Source organism: Mesoplodon bidens (genome assembly GCF_964165515.1).
Source record: "Mesoplodon bidens genome assembly, chromosome: 2".
NCBI classification, from domain to species: Eukaryota; Metazoa; Chordata; class Mammalia; order Artiodactyla; family Ziphiidae; genus Mesoplodon; species Mesoplodon bidens.
The window spans coordinates 148313186-148333904 of NC_138177.1; the positions used below are offsets into that span (position 1 = coordinate 148313186).

General features: G+C 45.5%; 2 protein-coding genes across 2 annotated transcripts in view; both read right to left on the reverse strand.

Annotated features, from left to right (window-relative positions):
- Positions 1-20719, reverse strand: part of UQCRH (ubiquinol-cytochrome c reductase hinge protein) — a 44496-nt gene that overhangs the window by 11157 nt on the left and 12620 nt on the right. Inside the window, exons 3-6 of the mRNA XM_081226003.1 lie at positions 15432-15602; positions 11185-11528; positions 6735-6889; positions 3336-3496 (exon numbers count right to left, since the gene is read on the reverse strand). Of these exons, the coding sequence (XP_081082129.1) occupies positions 3336-3496; positions 6735-6889; positions 11185-11528; positions 15432-15602 (831 nt within the window). The remainder of the gene's footprint in view (positions 1-3335; positions 3497-6734; positions 6890-11184; positions 11529-15431; positions 15603-20719) is intronic.
- Positions 12174-14793, reverse strand: LOC308612668 (sperm head and tail associated protein-like; the record flags this gene model as incomplete). Its single annotated transcript, XM_081225316.1, has 3 exons — positions 12174-12187; positions 12708-13892; positions 14790-14793. The coding sequence occupies 3 exons, from the start codon at positions 14791-14793 to the stop codon at positions 12174-12176; spliced, it is 1203 nt and encodes a 400-aa protein (XP_081081442.1).

A 20719-nucleotide genomic window follows, 5' to 3' on the forward strand; every position in this document is an offset into this window, starting at 1 on the left:
GTAGTATGTGTTACTATGTTATAGTATGCACAACTATTTGTTCAACAAATAAATTAACAAAGATATCTTCAGGACATTAAAGCTGTTTTCAAATGTCTGAAGCACTTTGATGTGAAATGGGAGGCAGCTCACTGTTCTAAAAGGCATAGCTAGGACCGATGAATGGAAATAATAAACATAATAAGGATTGTGATGATGACAATATTATTAAATGCTTTCTATATACCAGGAGCTATGCTAAATGCATTCTTATTTAACCTTCACCTATGTGATAGGCACTACTATTATCCTTATTTTACAGATGAAGAGACTAAAGCTTAAACTGAAAGGTTAACTTGCCCAAACTTCTCTGGCTGATAAGTGATAGAGCCAGGACACCAATCCAAGCAGTATGACTCTAGAATCCCTGTACTCAACCATATACCATAAAATCTACACATCTTAATTCAATAAGAGGAAGAATTTTCTAACAGCAGAGGTGTTCAACCACCAAACCTCAGTGAGCCCCTGTCAATGAAAGTGTGAAAGCACAGGCTGAATAACGATGATAGCTACTACCTGCCTAATCTTCACGGCCAGTTGATGTACTAAGCACTTTCCCTGGATATGCTCATTATGAATCCTCATAATAATCTTACATAGCAGTATTTCCTATTTTACAAATGAAGAGGCTGAAGTTCAGCGAGATCAAGCAGCTTCCCCAAAGTAGGTAAGTGGCAACCTTGTGATACAGAAACAAGTTAGGCCGACAGCAGAGGTCATGCTCTCTCCACTCTGCTGCCCCCATATGAAAAAAGCTGAATAGAGGATTCCTACACAGGTGGGAAGCAGGTCTCTCAAGATATCCAAGATTCTATAAGCCTTGGTCTTTCCTTCAATTTCTTAGAGTGGCTGAGGCAAGATGGTAAGAACTGGACAGATTGGACAAATGTGTCAGATGACAACACAGAGACAATAGCAATATGACAACAATATGACAATACGACAATAAGAAACAATATTTTTTACATTTTTAGAAGTATATGTTTTAAGTAAACGTTTTTAGAATGTGCCAATTAAAAGAAAATACAAATAACTTAAAAATATGAAATGAGGGGCTTCCGTGGTGGTGCAGTGGTTAAGAATCCACCTGCCAATGCAGGGGACATGGGTTCGAGCCCTGATCCAGGAAGATCCCACATGCCGCAGAGCAACTAAGCCTGTGTGCTACAACTACTGAGCCTGTGCTCTACAGCTCACGAGCCACAACTACTGAAGCCCATGGGCCTATAGCCCGTGCTCCACAACAAGAGAAGCCACCGCAATGAGAGGTCCATGCACCGCAACCAAGAGTAGCCCTCACTCGCCGCAACTAGAGAAAAAACCTGCACACAGCAACAAAGACCCAATGCAGCCAAAAATAAATAAAATAAAATAAATAAATTTTTAAAATTAAAAAAAAATATGAAATGACTTTCAACTTCATTCATAACAAAATGCAAATTAGATGCTTCAGTTTGGCAAAAACCAAAAAGTTGGACAACATCAATGGTGGCAGGATATGAGGAAACAGTACTCTTATTCATTACCAGTAGAAATGAAACTGATTTGGCCTCCATAGGGAGTGATTTAGTAACCTCTGTCAATATCCTAAGTACATATAAACTGTTATCCAGCAATTATACTCCAAAAAACAAAAACAAAAGCTTGAACTTCAAGGCACATTATTAAATTTAAATAAATACAAAGTTCAGAAGAGTAAACATAATATACTACCATTCCTTTTTCTTTTTTAAACATCTTTATTGGAGTATAATTGCTTTACAATGTTGTGTTAGTTTCTGCTTTATAACAAAGTGAATCAGCTATACGTATACATATATCCCCATATCCCCTCCCTCCTTTGTCTCCCTCCCACCCTCCCTATCCCACCCCTCCATGTGGTCACAAAGCACGGAGCTCCTCTCCCTGTGCGATGCAACTGCTTCCCACTAGCTATCTATTTTACATTTGGTGGTGTATATATGCCAATGCTACTCTCTCACTTCGTCCCAGCTTACCCTTGCCCCTCCCCGTGTCCTCAAGTCCATTCGCTATGTCTGTGTCTTTATTCCTGTCTTGTCCCTAGGTTCATCAGAACCATTTTTTTATTTTCAGATTTCATATATATGAGTTAGCATACGGTATTTGTTTTTCTCTTTCTGACTTACTTCACGCTGTATGACAGACTCTAGGTCCATCCACCTCACTACAAATAACCCAATTTCGTTTCTTTTTATGACTGAGTAATATTCTATTGTATATATGTGCCATATCTTTATCCATTCATCTGTCGATGGACACTTAGGTTGCTTCCATGTCCTGGCTATTGTAAATAGTGCTGCAATGAACATTGTGGTACATGACTCTTTTTGAATTATGGTTTTCTCAGGGTATATGCCCAGCAGTGGGATTGCTGGGTTGTATGGTAGTTCTTTTAGTTTTTTAAGGAACCTCCATACTGTTCTCCATAGTGGCTGCACCAATTTACAGTCCCACCAACAGTGTGGGAGGGTTCCCTTTTCTCCACACCCTCTCTAGCATTTATTGTTTGTAGATTTAAAATACACATTTATGGGCTTCCCTGGTGGCGCAGTGGTTGAGAGTCCGCCTGCCGATGCAGGGGACACAGGTTCGTGCCCTGGTGTGGGAAGATCCCACATGCCGCGGAGCGGCTGGGCCCGTGAGCCAGGGCCCTGAGCCTGCGCGTTCGGAGCCTGTGCTCCGCAACGGGAGAGGCCACAACAGTGAGAGGCCCGTGTACCGCAAAAAAAAAAAAAAAAAAAAAAAAAAATACACATTTATATTTGTATATACACAAAGAAAATATTTTAAGAGGATACAGTAGAAAATATAGACAATAGTCATCTGGAGGGAGAGGAAGTAGATGGCTGTGAGACAGGAGTAAGAGGGAAACATACTTTTCCCTGGATACCAGGCTGTGCCTTCTGCATTTTGTACCATGTACTGTATTAATATTCAAAAATAAATAAAATGAGCTTATTCATATTAATTTAATGAGGGTTACTATGCAACCAAGTGAGTTGCAAAATAAAATAAGCCTAATAATTTTTTTTCCAGTCAGACAGGTTCAAACTCTTTTTGCTAATTGCCTCTAATGAAGATAGTAGCCAGTTATCTAAACTGAGCTAACAATTCTACAGATGGCTGTTTTCACCAAATCACCCATAGAGAGTTGGCCAGGTCCACAGTCAGCCATACATCCTCAAATATATATGGCTAGATCTCAGGGCCTAGGGCCAGGATGGGGATGCCAGATTTGGCTAGCTGGATGTCCCAGGTCAGGAATCACTCACCCGGTCATAGGTGTCCCCCTCCAGTTCTCCCCACTTCCTTCCATCCCATGATGTGACTCGAACTCGATTCCTATCCCTGACGTCTTGAGGCACATAGCTGTGAAGGACCTTCTGTAGTCTGCCTGCTCGTGAAGTGGAGAGATCATTGGCAGCGAGATTGCCTGTGGGAGCATAAATTTTAGGATTGTTTTTTCTACTTCTGTAAAAAATGCCATTGGAATCTTGACAGGGATTGCACTGAATCTATAGACGTTTTGGGTAGTATGAACATCTTATGCCCGCAGGAATAAAGCAACTTCAGAGGCCACAGCAAAAGAACACATCCCACCAGCAATGGTGCTAATGGAGAGTCAGACCAATTCTCAGGCATAGCCAATTAATGCAGACCCCAGGGTCAGGAGCAGGTGGAGGAGAAACGTTTATTACATGCATAGCACAGTACTAGACACTCCGGAGTGGGGGCTGCAAAGGCAAACACCGACATAGGCCAGAAAGGTTATGTAAATAAATAAAGCAGACCAGGTTAAAACATTTATTTCTAAAGAAATACGTTCTCTCCCACTTTTCTTGAAATATGTGTCTCTCTTCATCTTTGGTAGATACTACACATTATTTACCCAAAATTTATTCTCCTCTTATTCCTTAGTAATAGAACTCCAATTTTATTTTAGGGAGGGGGAAGCAATATTCCCCAAAAGACTACATTTCCCAGCCTCTTTTGACAACCAAGTAAGACAATATGACTAAGTTTTGGTCAATGAGTTGTAGGCAGAATTATTGTGTGGGACTTCTGGGAAAATGTTTAAAAGGAGCTGATACAATCAGGAGATGTGCCCCTTTTGTCCAGTCTTTTCTTCCTGCCTGGAATTTGAATGTGATGACTGGAGTTCCAGTAGTCATGAGGACCATGAGGCAATCCTGGGGATGGAAGCCAGCAATAAAATAGGTTGAAAAAAGAAAGAAGAAGCTCAAGTCCCCTAATAATTGTGGAGTCTCCATACCAGCCCTGGACTGCCTATATCCCAGCTCTCTTATGTAAGAGAGAAATAAACATTTCTTCTTTAAGCCGGTTAGTTGAGTTTTCTATTGTATATGACCAAACCTAATCCTAAATGATTCATCATCTTTCTTTCGTTTTCCCTTTTGTGATATACACGACTTCAAGAAATATCTCACTTTGCTCTTGGCTCTACTATAAGAAATAATATTACTGTAAGCTTAATGATAAATGGCAATTGATACCTGGTCTCAGAGTCAAGGAGTGAAAGGGAGCAGTGGACATTGTGGTGAAGAACTAGAGAATACATACCTTATCCAATGGTGAACCAGCTTAGTCTTCCCACAAAGAAATATGTCCCAATTTTTGAGGGCACTCAAAGAAGTCAAAATTGGATTCTCTGCTCAAGAGGAATTTGCAGCAGGATATCAACTGACAAAAGAAAAGCTGGGTTCCAGTTCTGGCTCTACCTCCAACTCATGTAAAAGATTCAAGTTACTGGGCTTCCCTGGTGGCGCACTGGTTGAGAGTCCACCTGCCAATGCAGGGGATGAGGGTTCGTGCCCCGGTTTGGGAAGATCCCACATGCCACGGAGTGGCTGGGCCCGTGAGCCATGCCGCTGAGCCTGCGCGTCCGGAGCCTGTGCTCCGCAATGGGAGAGGCCACAACAGTGAGAGGCCCACGTACCACAAAAAAAAAAAAAAAAAAAAAAAGATTCAAGTTATTTAATCTCTCTAGAGCTCAATTTCCCCCTCCATAAAATATGAGGGCTGGTCCCTTCTTACCCTGTAATTCCTATCATCTCCTTGGGATCACCGAGTCACTTGAGTGAGGAGCTCGGATAGGGTGAGGTGTTGGTAATTCAGCAAACCTTAGAAAAGCAACTCTCAGTTACTTCTCCTTCGCCCTTCTTCCTCTTCTGAGTTCCAGTCCCTCCTCATCCAAGTAACCCTACCTTATCCATTCCCCCTTCTGAGGGATTCTCACAGCACTCAGTCAGATTAACACAGCCCAGTACACAGGCTGGGCTCCCTTGAATTGGACCCATTAAACCATATCAACATTTCTTCTCCATTCTCTCTGGACTTCCAGAAGCTGGTGATCAAATGTGGTACCTCTCTGAATCACCTGTAGGACCTACCTTGAGGCTGGAAGCTGACTCAAACTGTGCAAGTTGGCTAATGAGAACTGGAAAAGAAGGATCCAAGCCCAACAAAAAGGTTAGGGCATATGGCAAGTTAAGCCTGGCTGAGCTCCAGGATCAGTGTGAAAAATACAGCCCCCTTGTGGATATTTCTCAAGATAAAAATACTGCCTATTTAAGGCAGGATGTCGGCCAACGGATGGCTGAAGTGAATACTTACAATGTACAAGGCCCAGCCTGGGCTATACTACTGAGTAACACTTAGGCCTGTCCTCAAGGAATTTATAATCTTGAGGAGGAAGAAGATGCATACCCAGTAAAGCTCTGATGCAAGGCTAATGTGCTAACAGTTGCAAAGGTGATGCCCATGGTGTGGGAGCACAGGAGACAGAGGCAGCACTTCTCAACTGGCCAGCAGGGATCATGAGGGAAGACTTCCAGGAGGTGGCACACTTGAGCTGAGGCTGGAAAGCTTAAAGGGCGTTGACAGGCCAGCTGCGATAAGGTGGGGGTGTTCCAGAGAGAATCCATAACATGGCAAAGTTGGAGGCTTATTCAGGCAACAGAGAGTAGCAGGTTTTGGCAGAAGCACATAAAGCCTGGGGCAGAGTGACACAGTAAAGCTGTAACGGGAGACTTCCCTGGTGGTGCAGTGGTTAAGAATCCACCTGCCAATGCAGGGGACATGGGTTCGAGCCCTGGTCCAGGAAGATCCCACATGCCTGGAGCAACTAAGCCTGTGCGCCACAACTACTGAAGCCCACGCACCTAGAGCCTGTGCTCCACAACAAGAGAAGCCACTGCAGTGAGAGGCCCACTCACCGCAACTAGAGAAAGCCCGCGTGCAGCAGCGAAGACCCAACGCAGCCAAAAATAAATAAATTTATTTAAAAATGAAAATAAAGCTATAACAGGCTGCTGCAGCCACATCTTATCACTCTAGCTGGCAGGCTAAGGAAATGGAACTTAATCTTAGACACAAAGTAAACAGACGCAGAGGGATGAAAGCATCATGTGGTAGATTAATCAGGGCTCTGTTTTAATCTGCCTTCAGAGACCTTGCTCTGATCAGCAGTCTTCCCTGGCCAACTAACAGAGAAAGAGAGAAAATCATTGCAAACAGAAAAAACACACCAGCTTAGCAAGCAAGCACTATCCTACCTGTGACCCGGACCAGAAAGCCCATCATATTTAGTGTGCCCTTGACTGGGTGAGGTCGGGAGCCCTCCCTGCCAAGACACCAGCCCTCTGACTTACGGCAACAGCCAGTCTGAAGCAATGCTAGTGTCTTTCCCCCAGGGGCGGCACACAGGTCAAGCACGGTGTCACCAGGCTGCAGGCCGAGGGCCAGGACAGGCAGCAAGGAGGCAGCATCCATCAGGTAGTAATCCATGACACCCAGGCTGCCAAGCCTAGAAGAGAGGAGACCACCTTAGAGTTAAATGCCAAGTCAGGAGACCCGCTGGAAGTCAAGGTCACAAGTCCATGCCCTCAGGAGCTACTGAGCTCTACTCAGCAAAAACTAATTTCTCAGACCCACACTCAGTTGTGTACTTACTCACTCATTCATCTACATAGCAGCCAGAGCAGCCTTTTAAAACATAGATCAACTCACTCTATTTCAGCCACACCAGCCATCTTGCTATTCCTTAATTAAGCCATGCATACTCCTGTCTCAGGTTTTTGTAGTTGTTGTGCTTTCTGCCTACAACACTCTTCCTCCAAATATCCCTCATTTGCTTCCTCATTTCTTTCAGGTCCTCCTCAAAAGTTACCTCATCAAAGAGGCACTGGCATACCCTGACTACTCCATCTAAAAATAGCAGCCCCCTACTCCCATCTATCTATCTTGCATTCTTTTTCTTTAAAGTATTTATTATTCACTTTATATGTATAGGTTTGTGTGTATTTTACCCCTTCTCTCTCTCCCTATTAGAATGAAGGTAGGGACTTTTTCCTGCTTTGTTCATTATAACATCCCCAACACCTGAAACAGTGAATGGCATGTAGTAGGAACTCAGTTTTACTAGGTTACATATTGAGATACAAAGTGCTTTGTGGGTTCAGGAAAGAGTGCCATCCACTGTGCCTGTCACAGTCAGAGTTACCTGAGTTAGATCTGATGAAGGAATGGGCCTTCATTCGGTTAAAAAAAAAAAAGGGAAGAGGAGCATTCCAAGCAGAAGAAAAAAGAAAAAGCAAAAGCACAGATGCATGCAAACTCATAACTTCTTTCAGACATAGTGAGAAATCTGGTGTGTTAGAAATACAAGGTACATGAGATTGAAGTTGGAAAGCAGATAGAGGCCAAGGGTGTAAAAGGTCTTAAACCCTATGCTAAGGAGTTTGGACTATAACCTGTAGGCAGTTACCAAAAGTTTTTAAAGAAAATGACATGATCGGCTAGTTAGAGTTTTAGAAAGCTAGGTGGGCTACAAAGAACAAATTAGAAACAGAGACACCAGTGGGAAATCTGTTACAAGAGTCCAAATGAGAGCTAATAAGGCATGGAGAGAGGCAACACCCATGTGGGTAGAGAGAGAGGGACAACAGACAGATTGTTGTCACAGAAGGCCCTCTCACTCCCAACCCACTTGTCATAAGGGCAACTGTGGTGGAGCCATTCAGCCTGAGACACGGTTCAGCACGGACAGCCTTTGGCGACAGCCTCAAGGAGGCAGAAACTTGGTCCTTGCTGACCTGACAGGAAGGCTCTGGAAGAAAGATGCGACAAGATATAAGACAGAGCACCACTGAGAATCAGCTCCAAGACCTACAATCCCCAGTCTCGAGGTCACAACACCTCTGGCGTTCACAAATGGGCTCAGGCAGTGATAGGATATTTTCAAAGTCAAATCACACTTTGTGCCACAACTACTGAGCCTGCACACCACAACTACTGAAGCCCGTGCACCTAGAGCCTGTGCTCCACGACAAGAGAAGCCACCGCAATAAGCCCACACACCACAAAGAAGAGCAGCCCCTGCTTGCCGCAACTAGAGAAAGCCTGCGCGCAGCAATAAAGACCCAACACAGCCAAAAATAAATAAATAAAAAATAAATAAACTAAAAAAAAAAAAAAGCAGCACGACAATTTCTCAATTTCAGGAGGTTCCTGGACTCCCTAAATACATCCTTGAACTCCCAAGAGATTAAGATCCCCTTGATTTACAGGGAGCCCATTAAGACAAGAAGGAAAGAAAACTCAAACATAGAGGGCTGCTTCCTCCACTACTCTCTGGATGTCCTCAGGCAACTTAGGAAACCACATGGGTCTTACTCCATAGATCTGCCTAAAGCCAGTGCCTCCAAATTGGTCTCTAATCCTGCTCCAATCTATGCCCTCCTCACAGTGACTAAAATGATCTTCCAGAAGCACAACCTTGATGGGAATAACATCGATAGTAAGAGATACTATTTATGAGTGCTATATTACAGGTACTATACTAGGTGTTTAATATGCATCATTTCCTTAATCCTCACCACAACCCTGAGAGGCAGGAGAACCCAGATTCTAGAGCCTGACTGCCTGGATCTCAAATCCAGCCCAGTTGCTCATCAGTTGTGTGACCTTCTGCAAATTACTCAACTTCCCTGTGCCTCAGTTTCCTCATCTGTAATAATACCTATCAGATAGGATTAGTGTAAGAATTAAAGGAAGTAATAGAAGACAAGTACTTAGAACAGTAGCTGGCACATAGTGAGCTATACTGTCAGCTATTACTACCATTACTTTCCAGATTATTTTCCTGATAAGGAAACCAAGGCTCAGTTATCCAATGCCACATGTCTAATAAGTGGTGAAGACAGGATCCAAACCTAGGTTTTCTTTTTTTTTTTTTTGCGGTACGCGGGCCTCTCACTGCTGTGGCCTCTCCCGTTGCGGAGCACAGGCTCCGGACGCACAGGCCCAGTGGCCATGGCTCACGGGCCCAGCCACTCCACGGCATGTGGGATCTTCCCAGACCAGGGCACGAACCCGTGTCCCCTGCATCGGCAGGCGGACTCTCAACCACTGCGCCACCAGGGAAGCCCCAAACCTAGGTTTTCTTAACCACTGTACATTATTACCTTTCCTCTACTCAGAAACCCTCTTCAGTGGTTCTCTAGAACAGATGAACATATTGCAATTACAGCAATATGAATTAAAAGGCACATGTCTGAAGCTGCCCAGCCTTCGTAATTCCAGCCATTTAAAAGCAACCCTGGACCACCAGGAAAATCCCCTTCCCCCAACCTGCTAGCTCATGACATTCAAGATTCCCATACATGGCCCCCATGTACTTTTCCAACCTCATCCCTTACTTCTCTTAAGCATACAGTCTTCCCTCAAACCAGCAGCTAGGACAATTGCAAAAGCCTCCTAATTTACAACACCATTTCTAGCTTTGCCCCTCTCCAATCTATTTTCCACACAGCAGCCAGAATGATATTTTAAAAATTCAGATCTGATCATGTTGTTCCCCAGCTTAAAACCTTTCATGGCTGGGGCTTCCCTGGATGCCCAGTGATTAAGACGCTGAGCTTCCACTGCAGGGAGCACAGATTCGACCCTTGGTCAGGAAACTAAGATCCTGCATGCCACACGGTGTGGCCAAAAACAAACAAAAAACCACCAACAACAAAACAAATAAACAAACCTTTCATGGCTCCCTCTTCCTTTTAGAGAAAAAGTCCATGATCCCATAAGGCCTGTAAAACCTTCAAAATCTGGCTCTAGCCCTCTTCTGTAGCCTCACATCACACTCCCATCCCCACTCCCACGCCACCAGCTTTAATTCCTACTCAGCTTTCAGGTCTTAGCTTAAATTTCACTTCCTCAGCATTAGATCTCCTAACTATAAGACTTCATAGCATCCTGTACGTTTTTTCTGTGGCACTTATCACAACCATAAATAGTTTTTTTAACAGTTATCTCCCTCACTAGGCTGCAAGCTCCATGAGGACTTGTGCACTTAAGAGTGCCTAGCATTTGGTAGACAATAAATATTTGTTGAATGAATGAATCAATCCTTCAAAGATCAATTCCCACATCCTACAGCTAACACTGAGCTCTCCTTTTCTCAATTTAGCATTTTATTACAGTCTTTTTTCATTCAACTTCATATACATCTGAGCATTGGATAAGATGACTGGAAGGTCTCCTTTTTTTTACCCCAGTCTGGTCTGGTACTAACTTTGTGTCCCTAAGCAAGCCCTATTTCCTAGGCAAGTCCCACCTCTTATTTGGTATCATGAGGTTACTTGTCCTACTCATTTTGATGGGGGCAAGTGAGAAAGCAGTTGTAAATAACACACATTTTAACTGGAGAGGGTGCTCATGTAAAAAGGTTTTTTTGGTTTTTGTTTTTTTTCTTACTTAGGCAGTAGAAGTGGGGCACTTAAGCAGGTTCAAAGTGCAGGTTCTGAGGTCAGACTGCCTGGGTCTAAATACTAGCTTCACCACTTACTATCTAAGGGACCTAAAGCAAGTAAGTACCTTAACTTCTCTGCACCTCAGTTTCCTCAAATGTAAAAGAAAAACAATAATATTGCCCACCTCAGAGGGCTGTTGACAGAACAAAAGGAGATAATGCCCAGCATGTATACGTACTCAGTAAATATTAGCAATATTAAGATCCCTATTAAACAGGACAGGAGCTGCGTCTCTTCCTGTCTACTTCCAGCAGACACTCAGGACAGCCCCAGCCCCAGCTCCATATCCTACCTGGCAGGAGGGAAACGGCTGACATCCCCTCTGGCGAAAGTGAAGCATCGAAGGTTTGGACTGCAGGCCCAGGAGGCAGGGGGTGGAGCTACAGTTTGGCCATTCTCAGGTTCTGGTTCCCCGTGGAAGATAGCTTCATTCACGAAGTCCCTGGCACTCAGCTGCTCCAGCTCAGCACTCACACAATCCCAGGCAGCAAAGTTATTGACCAGTGCACCATACTTCTGCTCTGAGAGGAGACTGACCCGGATCGATGGCCAAAGATCCCCAAATTGCACACTGTAGGTCATGTCAAAATTCTGCAGAGCCAGTCGAGTGGCAGGAAATTTGGGCTCTGTGGCAGCCTAAAAGAATGAGAACAGGCCTATTGGTCTTCCAGTCTTGCCTCTATCCCCTTCCTGCCTGACCCCACCAGTACTTCAGAGCGCTGGGGCAAACGTGGATCCAGCTAGTGCCCACTCCTGTCTTTGCATCCTGTCTTTGCATCCTGCCTCTGCCTGCCAAAGAAGTGTGTGAGAGACAAGCAGTGGGGAACCAGCCTTTCTCTCTCAGTGTTGTGAAAGTAAGCTATAACTCTCACAATAGTATGTGGGGGTCACCAATAAAAAGGATACTCCTTTGAGGCCTTGGAGAGGACTCTTGAGAAGAGTCTACAGAAGGTTGGTAGAAACTATGTAGGCCCTGGGTGAAGCATCAAGTTTAAATATAGAAGATGTTTTCTTTCTGAACAGTCCTTCCATTTTCTAAAGCACTTTCATGTCTCCTAGTTTAGGTGAGCACCACAAGAGATAGCGCAGTGGGATACAAAAAATATCAACCTTCTACATTTGATGGAGAGTGAGGGTAACTTACCTAAGGTCATGCAGTGACTGACACCACAAGGCTCAGAATCACAGGGCTGAGGGTCATTTTGGGAAAGTCCCCAGACTCCAGGAAGGTGGGATGAGGAGAGCTCACAGAAACTTTGAGGTGTGAACAAAAGTGGGGACTTACAGGATGACTGCTATGAGGGTAGCAGAGAGGGGCACGAGTCAGGCTTGAAGAGCGCAAAAGAAGACTGAAAGGGAAGAAAGGCCTCAGCTGAGGAGTCCACAAGTTGGTCCTGGTTGCCACAGCTGGGATGCTTGCTATGGCTGGCAGCCCTGTTACTGTCTATGAATTTTGCTTTAGCCTGGATTTTTGGTCAGAACTCTTTCTGTGCCCTCATTTCTTGTTATGGTGGGGACTCTTGCTCCGACCTTGACTTCTGCTATGGTGGGGACTCTTGCTCTGGCCACGACTTTTGCCACTGCAAGGACTCTTGCTTCGGCTCCGACTTCTGTTATGGAGGGCACTCTTGATCGGGCCCTGACTTTTGCTATGTTGGGTACTTTCACTCTGGCCCTGACTTTCAAAAAGTTGAGGACTCTCACTCTGTTCCTGATTTATGCTTTGATGGGTCCTATTGCTCCCACTCAGACTTCTACTAAGATGGAAACTCTTTCTGTGACTCCATTTTGTACTAGGGCTATGGGTACTCTCACTCTGGCTCCAACTTGTGCTTTGGAGGGTGTTCTTGCTCTGGCTGTCACTATTCTGGCATTCACTAATAACAACAGTCGAACTACAGTTGGCATTAGTGCTACAGCTGGAACTCTTGGATGAAGACAAAGGACAGCTGTAGGGGATCTGGGGAGACTCCTTGTGGCAGTCTGGAGAAGCCACAGAGTAGACATGGAGGCCACAGGGCATAGTATCAAGATGGCCCCAGGCTCGGGGGGCAATGGGTAAATTTGGGGGGTCAAAGGGTGTTCTCAAAGGGATAAAAGAATAGATATGCGTAGAACAAGAAGGCGCCACAGGCTGGCGATGAGGTTGGGGTGGGCCCCTGGGAGTGCTATAGGTGCCACAGGGGGGCACCACGGGCTGGTTATGACACTGAAGGGGACCTGTGGATTGATTGAGGGAACCAGAGAGTAGGCAGGGATCGCGGCGGGTGGGGGAAACCACAGAATATACATGGGTGCTGCAGGGGGGTCCAATGGGGGGTCCTCGGGGGCTGGTCTGAGCATAACTATTGGGGAAGACAGGATCACAAGGAAGGCGAAGGGGAAGGGAAGTGGGGATAACTGTTTTGAGGGTTCTAGGGACCACAGTAGGTGCGGTAGTCCTTTGGGGAAGTTCTTTGGGGCAGGAATTTGAGCAAGTTGTGATGGATGTCACCATACAAGAAGGACCGGAGAAACCAGAAGGGCAGGAGGGAGGTGGAGGAGAGGTGCTGGCCTTAGGGGACGTGGGCTGGTCAGGAGGAGTGTGCTGGGTGACCAGGGAGTGACATCTGTGAGGAGCACTTGGCTGTTTTAACTCTGAGGATTTGGGAGACTTAGCTTGGGGGCAAACTGGGATAGGGAGAGGGGGTTCCTTATAGCTTCTGCAGTGGGGTGCCTGGGGTGGAGACATAAACTGGTTGCCTGGAGGCGAAGGAAAGAAGGCAGAAAAAGGACAGTGGGAGGACAGGGGAAGAGGTGGTTGCTGGGGACAGGGTGGACCAGAAATTGTAGTGCCTGAGGTTGTGCAGGGACAAGAGCTCCCACCAGTCTCCCAAGAGTAAATGGACTCAAAGCAAGGCTTCCTGGAAACCTGGGACTGGGGCGAGCAAGGAGAGCCAGTACTCCCAGGGGGTAGGCGGATGGCACAGTAAGGGCTCCCAGCGGCAGGTATGCGGGCATCTGGGGGAAGATGGGAATAGTGATAAGAGCCCTCCTGAGGTGAGCTGGGACAAGATGTGCCTGCCTGAGAAGAAAGTGGGGAGCCACAGTAATTTTTTCCAGGAGGGGCGTCAAGCTGTGGTTTAGGTTCACAAGCGTCTGGATGCTTAACATGGCCATGGTAAAAGCTGCCAGTGGGTGGGGAAGATGTTGGGGAAAGAGGAGGATCATTGTAACTTCTCCCTGAGGACCAGGAAGAGAGCAGAGTGGAGGTCATGGGCCCAGTTTTCAAAACCCTGTGAGAAAGGGGTGGGGAAATTATAGGTCTAGTTTCCACGGGCCAGTGAGCATGAGGAGGTGAAATTATGAGGCCAGTTCCCAGGGGCCTATGAGTAAGAGGAGGTGAAATCATGGGGCAATTTCCCTGGGTCCCAGCAGTGATGGAAGGTGAAATCATGGGGCCAGTTTCCAAAGGCACATGAGTGAGGGGAGGGGAGGTCACCGGGTTGGTCACTGGGGCTGAAGGGTATCCACCACAGTAACAGCGATAAGTGTGTTGGTCAAAGTAAGGGCCTCGGGGACAGGGACATGGTGTTCTCAGGGGACTGATCCAGCTGCAATAAGGGCTCCGCGGACGGGCAGGGGGTGACCCCACAAGGCGGAACCTGTCAACACAAGGACTTGGAGGGGACGAACCCGAGAGGATAGGCTCCCGGCAGTAGGGCCTTCCTAGGAGTGGAGAACAGGGTTCAAAAGAACATCTTCCTGGGCGCAGGGGAGTCTGTGGGGGTGGGGAGAGGGGCGATGGGGGCGGGGAAGGAATCACTCGGGGTAGGGTCGGGGGCTGGCCGGTTATGGAAGAAATTCCAGGGCTACAAGTGAGGCCAGAGAAAGGACCCCTGGATAAGTGGGGAGAACCCATGGGGTGAGAGGAGTCGCTGCACCTTTTGCCTGGGCTTGGGGAAAGGCCGGGAGGGTGGCTACTGTAACTTCCTGGGCGCCAGAGGCGGCTCGAGACTGAGGAAGGAGTTGAATCCTTTCCCGGAGGGCAGAGGAAGGAGGGAAGGGGAAGTCGCTATGTCACCTTCCTAGGAGTGAGAGAGGCCGGGCTGGAAGGTTTAGGAGGAAAGGAGTAGAAGAGGTCATGCGGTGGGGGAGCGGGGGAGGGGAGAGGGAGGAGGAGAAAGGGGGAGGGGGGGAGGGAGGAAGGGAAGTGGAAGGGTTAGTGGGGGCCCAGGGGAAGGTAACCAAGAGCCGGGAAACAAGAGGCGAGACAGAACTGAAAGAATGAGGACGGGGGTGATGATGTAACATAGAGAGGCGGAGTCTGGAGTCTGCAGACTTAAGGCTTGTGACGAAATAAAAGGGCGGACAGAGGCGATGACGTAACAGATGTGAGAGGGAGGCGCCTAGTCACGCCCCCTGAGGGGCGGGGGAAAGGAGGCCCAAGGCGTTCCAGAGGCGCGGGAGTAGCGAGCCTAACTGAGGGTGCGGGAAGTGGGAGGGCTGGAGAAGTTTCCCAAGGGGTGGTGGCGAGACACTGCTGTCACGGGACCTTACCCATTTCTTCTTATGTCGTTGTCTCCGCGGAACCGTCATGAAGTCCGCACGCTTCAGCATGTCCCGCACACCTCTCCCTACCAGCGCAGCCATGTCGGCGTGCGCCGCCGGGTAATTCCGACCGGAACCGCAAAGGGAGACGCGCAGGTTCCGGAGAGGTGGTGCGCCCCACTGCGGACGAAAAGGGGAGAGAGTTACGGCTCTTTTTGGGGGCTCTGCCCACCGATACGTCGCAGATGCAAACCCAGCCCAGCGTAGGGATCTTTTGAGGGTCTGGAAAAGAAGCATTTTTCGCAGAGAGTGTTGGCTCCGTCTGGATTCTTGTACAGACTCTGTAAGTCCCGTAACCCAGTTGGGGGATCAGGGAGGACTGGTAGCTGACAGTTGAGTACTGAAGGAGTTAGGTAGGCAAAATGGAGCGAGAAGAGCCTTCTAGGCAGAAGTACAGAGAGAGATCCTGAGGTAGAGAAAAACGAGGCTAGACTTCTAGGCAGAGGCGGTTTTATAGTGAAGCTAATTAAGCTTAAGTTTCAGGACCTGTCATTTGCACTGCCCTTTTTAAGGCTCGTACCTAATTTTTGTATTATTTTTCTTAAAGAGGGTCTCCCAAATTTTTTAAGCTTCCACAGAACTTGACTCCACCACAGGAGCCAGTGGAAAGGAGGGTCATGATCAGATAATTGTTTTTAAAAATGAACATCTGATAGCCAGCGATCGGAGTAGGTGGGAGTACGGCAGGGAGATCAGATGAGAGAAGACCATGGTCTGGATTAGTGTGGTGGCAGTGAAGATGGAGAGAAGATGGATTCCCCTTATAGTTCAGAGAAAGAAGTACAGGACTTGTTGACTGATTGACCCTATCTACACTAGTATATACTACACCACCAGTCAATAGCTGTCCTCTTACTCTGTTTTTATTCTTCTGATTTATTATCAACTGATATGTATTTATTTTCTTATAGTGTGCTAAATAATAATTTTCAAAAGGTTAAAAACATAACTTATAAAAATATAAAATGAACACATGCCAAAGATTTTATTCATCATAATAAACTGCTTATCCATTATTATCCTAAATAAGGAGGGAACCAGTGATATGGTAAGACTTGTTCAAATGAGAATTTGAGTTTCAGAGATTTAGATTATCAGCCAAAGGAATGCTGAAATGAATTTGCTAATAGTTGCGAAAACATTAATATCCTATTAAGCAATAAACTATAATGTTGGGGGTTATCTTTTACCAGAGAGAATTAAATTCCATCTCTACTGGACAAAAATCCATTTGCATTTCTATGGATAGGAATTATTTGCATTGCTCTCAGACAAGGTTTGCATTGCCATCAGTTTTCTACAAGTTAACCTCTACCCCTACAAAGCTGTAAGATAGCCTAGTCAATGTAAAGTCAATCAAAGGTATACCCCAGCACTACAATAAAAGATCACCCAGTAATCCTCTTTCTGCCCATTTACAAGTTCTGGACGATTTTTCTGGATTTGTCTCCCCTCACTAGGATGTAATATTTAAAGAGCAAGGGTTTTGTTTGATTCATTGTTGAATTATCAGCACCTAGAACTGTATATGATACATTGTTGGCTCTCAATAAATATTTATTGAATGAGGGAGTGAAAAATGAGAAAGTAGCGATGTGAGTTTAAATTTCTTTGAGAAGTTTGTTACAAGGACCTAGCAGTTGTAAGGTGGAGGGAGGTACATGTATAGAGAAAGGCCTTTTTTAAAAAAAAGCTCAGGGTTTCCCTGGTGGCGCAGTGGTTAAGAATCCGCCTGCCAATGCAGGGGACACAGGTTCGAGCCCTGGTCGGGGAAGATCCCACATGCCACGGAGCAACTAAGCCCATGTGCCACAACTACTGAAGCCCGCGCACCGCAGCTATTCAAACCACTTGCCTAGTGCCCGTGCTCCACAACAAGAGAAGCCACCACAATAAGAAGCCTGCGCACCACAACAAAGAGTAGCCCCTGCTCACAACTAAAGCCCGCGTGGCAACAAAGACCCAACGCAGCCAAAAATAAATGAAATAAATCTATTAAAAAATTAAAAAATAAAAATAAAAAGCTCATAATAATAACCTATATGGGAAAAGAATCTGAAAAAGAATGGATACCTGTATAACTAAATCACTTTGCCGTACACCTAAAACTAATGCAACATTGTAAATCAACTATAATATAAAATAAAACTTAAATTAAAAAAAGATATTTAAATCCAGATAAGGATCCAGTGAAGAAAGATTCAATACACTAGAGAAGAGATATCCCAGACACATCTGTTTTCAAAGGCTTACACCAAATATGGAGTGTCAGAACCACAGCCACAGTCTCCCTGGGAAGGGCCCCTTCCCACTCCAAACCTCAGTTTAGTTTACCCATCTAGAAATTGGGGGAACAAGGGAGAGAGGGTTGGACTAGATCAGTGATTCTCAAATGTTTTGGTCTTGGAACCTCTTTAAAATCTTAAATATTATTGAGAATTATTGAGATGTTTATTTTGTCTATCAATATTTACCAGCTTAGGGCTTCCCTGGTGGCACAGTGGTTGAGAGTCCGCCTGCCGATGCAGGGGACGCGGGTTCGTGCCCCGGTCTGGGAGGATCCCACATGCTGCGGAGCGGCTGGGCCCGTGAGCCATGGCCGCTGGGCCTGCGCATCCGGAGCCTGTGCTCCGCGGCGGGAGAGGCCACAACAGTGAGAGGCCCGCGTACTGCAAAAAAAAAAAAAAAAAAAAAACATATTTACCAGCTTAGAAATTAAAACTGAGAAATTTTTAAAAATATTTATTCATTAAAAATAACAATAATAAGCCCATTACATGCTAACATAAATATCTTTATGAAAAATAATTATATTTTCCTAAAAGAAATTTAGTCAGAAGAGTGGCATTGTTTTACAAATCTCTTGCAAATTAATGTCTGGCTTAATAAAGCTAGATTCTCAGATATTCTTCTTCAATGTGTTGTAATATGTTGTTCTAGTTGAAGTATATGTAGAAAATCCAGCCTCACACAGATATGTAGTTAGAAAAGAGAGGGGTATTTTTATAGCCTTTATAGGTAACTGTGAATATTCTTTGATACTACACCAAAATTTGACAAGTGATAGTTTCCTTCAAGGTTAGTGGCAGTGTAGAATCTGAAACCATATCAAAGAACTTTTCATAGTCTGTTACATTAAGATCTGTTGGTCTATCATGCATAATTTTGTCAGATCTTACAGTGGTTATTTGGAAATTGTTGGTTCACTGAGTTATGCAGATCTTCCTTTTTTTTTTTTTTTCTGGCTACGTTGGGTCTTCGTTGCTGCATGTGGGCTTTCTCTAGTTGCAGCGAGCAGGGGCTACTCTTCATTGTGGCTTCTCATTGCCGTGGCTTCTCTTGTTGCGGAGCACCAGCTCTAGGCGAGCGGGTTTCAGTAGTTATGGAGCACAAGCTTTGTTGTTCCGCAGCAAGTGGGATCTTCCCAGACCAGGGATCGAACCCATGTCCCCTGTATTGGCAGGCGGATTCTCAATCACTGTGCCACCAGGGAAGTCCCGGATCTTCCAAATGTTTTCACATTCATTATACAATATATATATTTTTTTTAATCACATTTGTTAATATCACTACTGATCTCATCAGAAAAGTCTTTAAATGTTAGGCAGCTTTTAAACTCACAGCAGCGCATACAAGTTTTTCAAAATCCTAATTTTTCATTGAAAACGCAGATTTTATCTTTGGCAACAAATACTGTCAATTGTTTTCCTCAAAGTGGCAGGCTTACTTTTCAGGAAAATGCTAGTATATTAAAATACAATTGATTTTTTTTTTTTTTGCGGTACGCGGGCCTCTCACTGTTGTGGCCTCTCCCATTGCGGAGCACAGGCTCCGGACGCGCAGGCTCAGCGGCCATGGTTCACGGGCCCAGCTGCTCCACGGCATGTGGGATCCTCCCGGACCGGGGCACGAACCCATGTCCCCTGCATCGGCAGGCGGACTCTCAACCACTGCACCACTAGGGAAGCCCAGTACAATTGATTTTTGTCAACAGATCTTGTATCTTGAAACCTTGTTAAATGCAATTTTGTTTTGGTAACTTTCTTTGAAACCTTTTCAGATTTTCTGTGCACAAAGTCGTGTCTTTTATGAGGTCACGTTTACTTCTTTTTTCAAATCTGTATACCTTTTTTTCCCTTTGTCTTACTCCACTGGTTACGACTTACAGCACACTGTTGAACACAAGTAGCAGTAGTAGACAAGACGTCTTTCCTTGCTTCCATTCTTAGGGGGAACACATTCAGTATTTCACCATTATACATGATGTTAGCTGTAGTGGTTTCTATTTGTTTGTTTTAATATTTATTTGGCTGTGCCAGGTCTTAGCTGCAGCATGCAGGATCTTTTTTTTTTTTTTTCAATTTTTGGCTGCATTGGGTCTTTGTTTCTGCACACAGGCTTTCTCTAGTTGCGGAGAGCGAGCAGGGGCTACTCTTCATTGCAGTGTGCAGGCTTCTCATTGCAGTGACTTCTCGTTACGGAGCACGGGCTCTATGCACGCAGGCTTCTGTAGTTGTGGCACTCGAGCTCAGTAGTTGTGGCTCGTGGGCTCTAGAGCACAGGCTCAGTAGTTGTGGCACACAGGCTTAGTTGCTCCGCAGCATGCGGGATCCTCCCGGACCAGGCCTCAAACCCGTGTCCCCTGCATTGGCAGGCGGCTTCTTAACCACTGTACCACTAGGGAAGTCCCTATAATACATATTTTCTGTTTAAGATTTTCATCACTGGTTTTCAAAAAGTTGAAAATAAGTGACTTGTGGTTTCCTTTGTGTTTATTCAGGTTGGGGTCTGTTGAGCTTCTGGGAACTGTGGGTTTATAATTTTCATCAAATTTGGAAAATTTTAATAATTACTGCTTCAAATATTTGTTCTCTCCCCTCCCCCTCTTGCTCTCTTTCCTGGGCCATTCGATATTGTCCCTCAGCTTACTTCCTTTGGTCATTTATTTTTATTATTTATTTATTTGTTTATTTATTTATTTATTTTTATTTTTGGCTGCATTGAGTCTTCGTTGCTGCGTGCAGGCTTTCTCTAGTTGCAGCGAACGGGGGCTACTCTTGGTTGCGGTGCGCGGGTTTCTCATTGTGGTGGCTTCTCTTGTTGCGGAGCACGGGCTCTAGGTGCGTGGCCTTCAGTAGTTGTGGCATGTGGGCTCAGTAGTTGTGGCTCGAGGGCTCTAGAGCGCAGGCTCAGTAGTTGTGGCACACAGGCTTAATTCCTCCATGACATGTGGGATC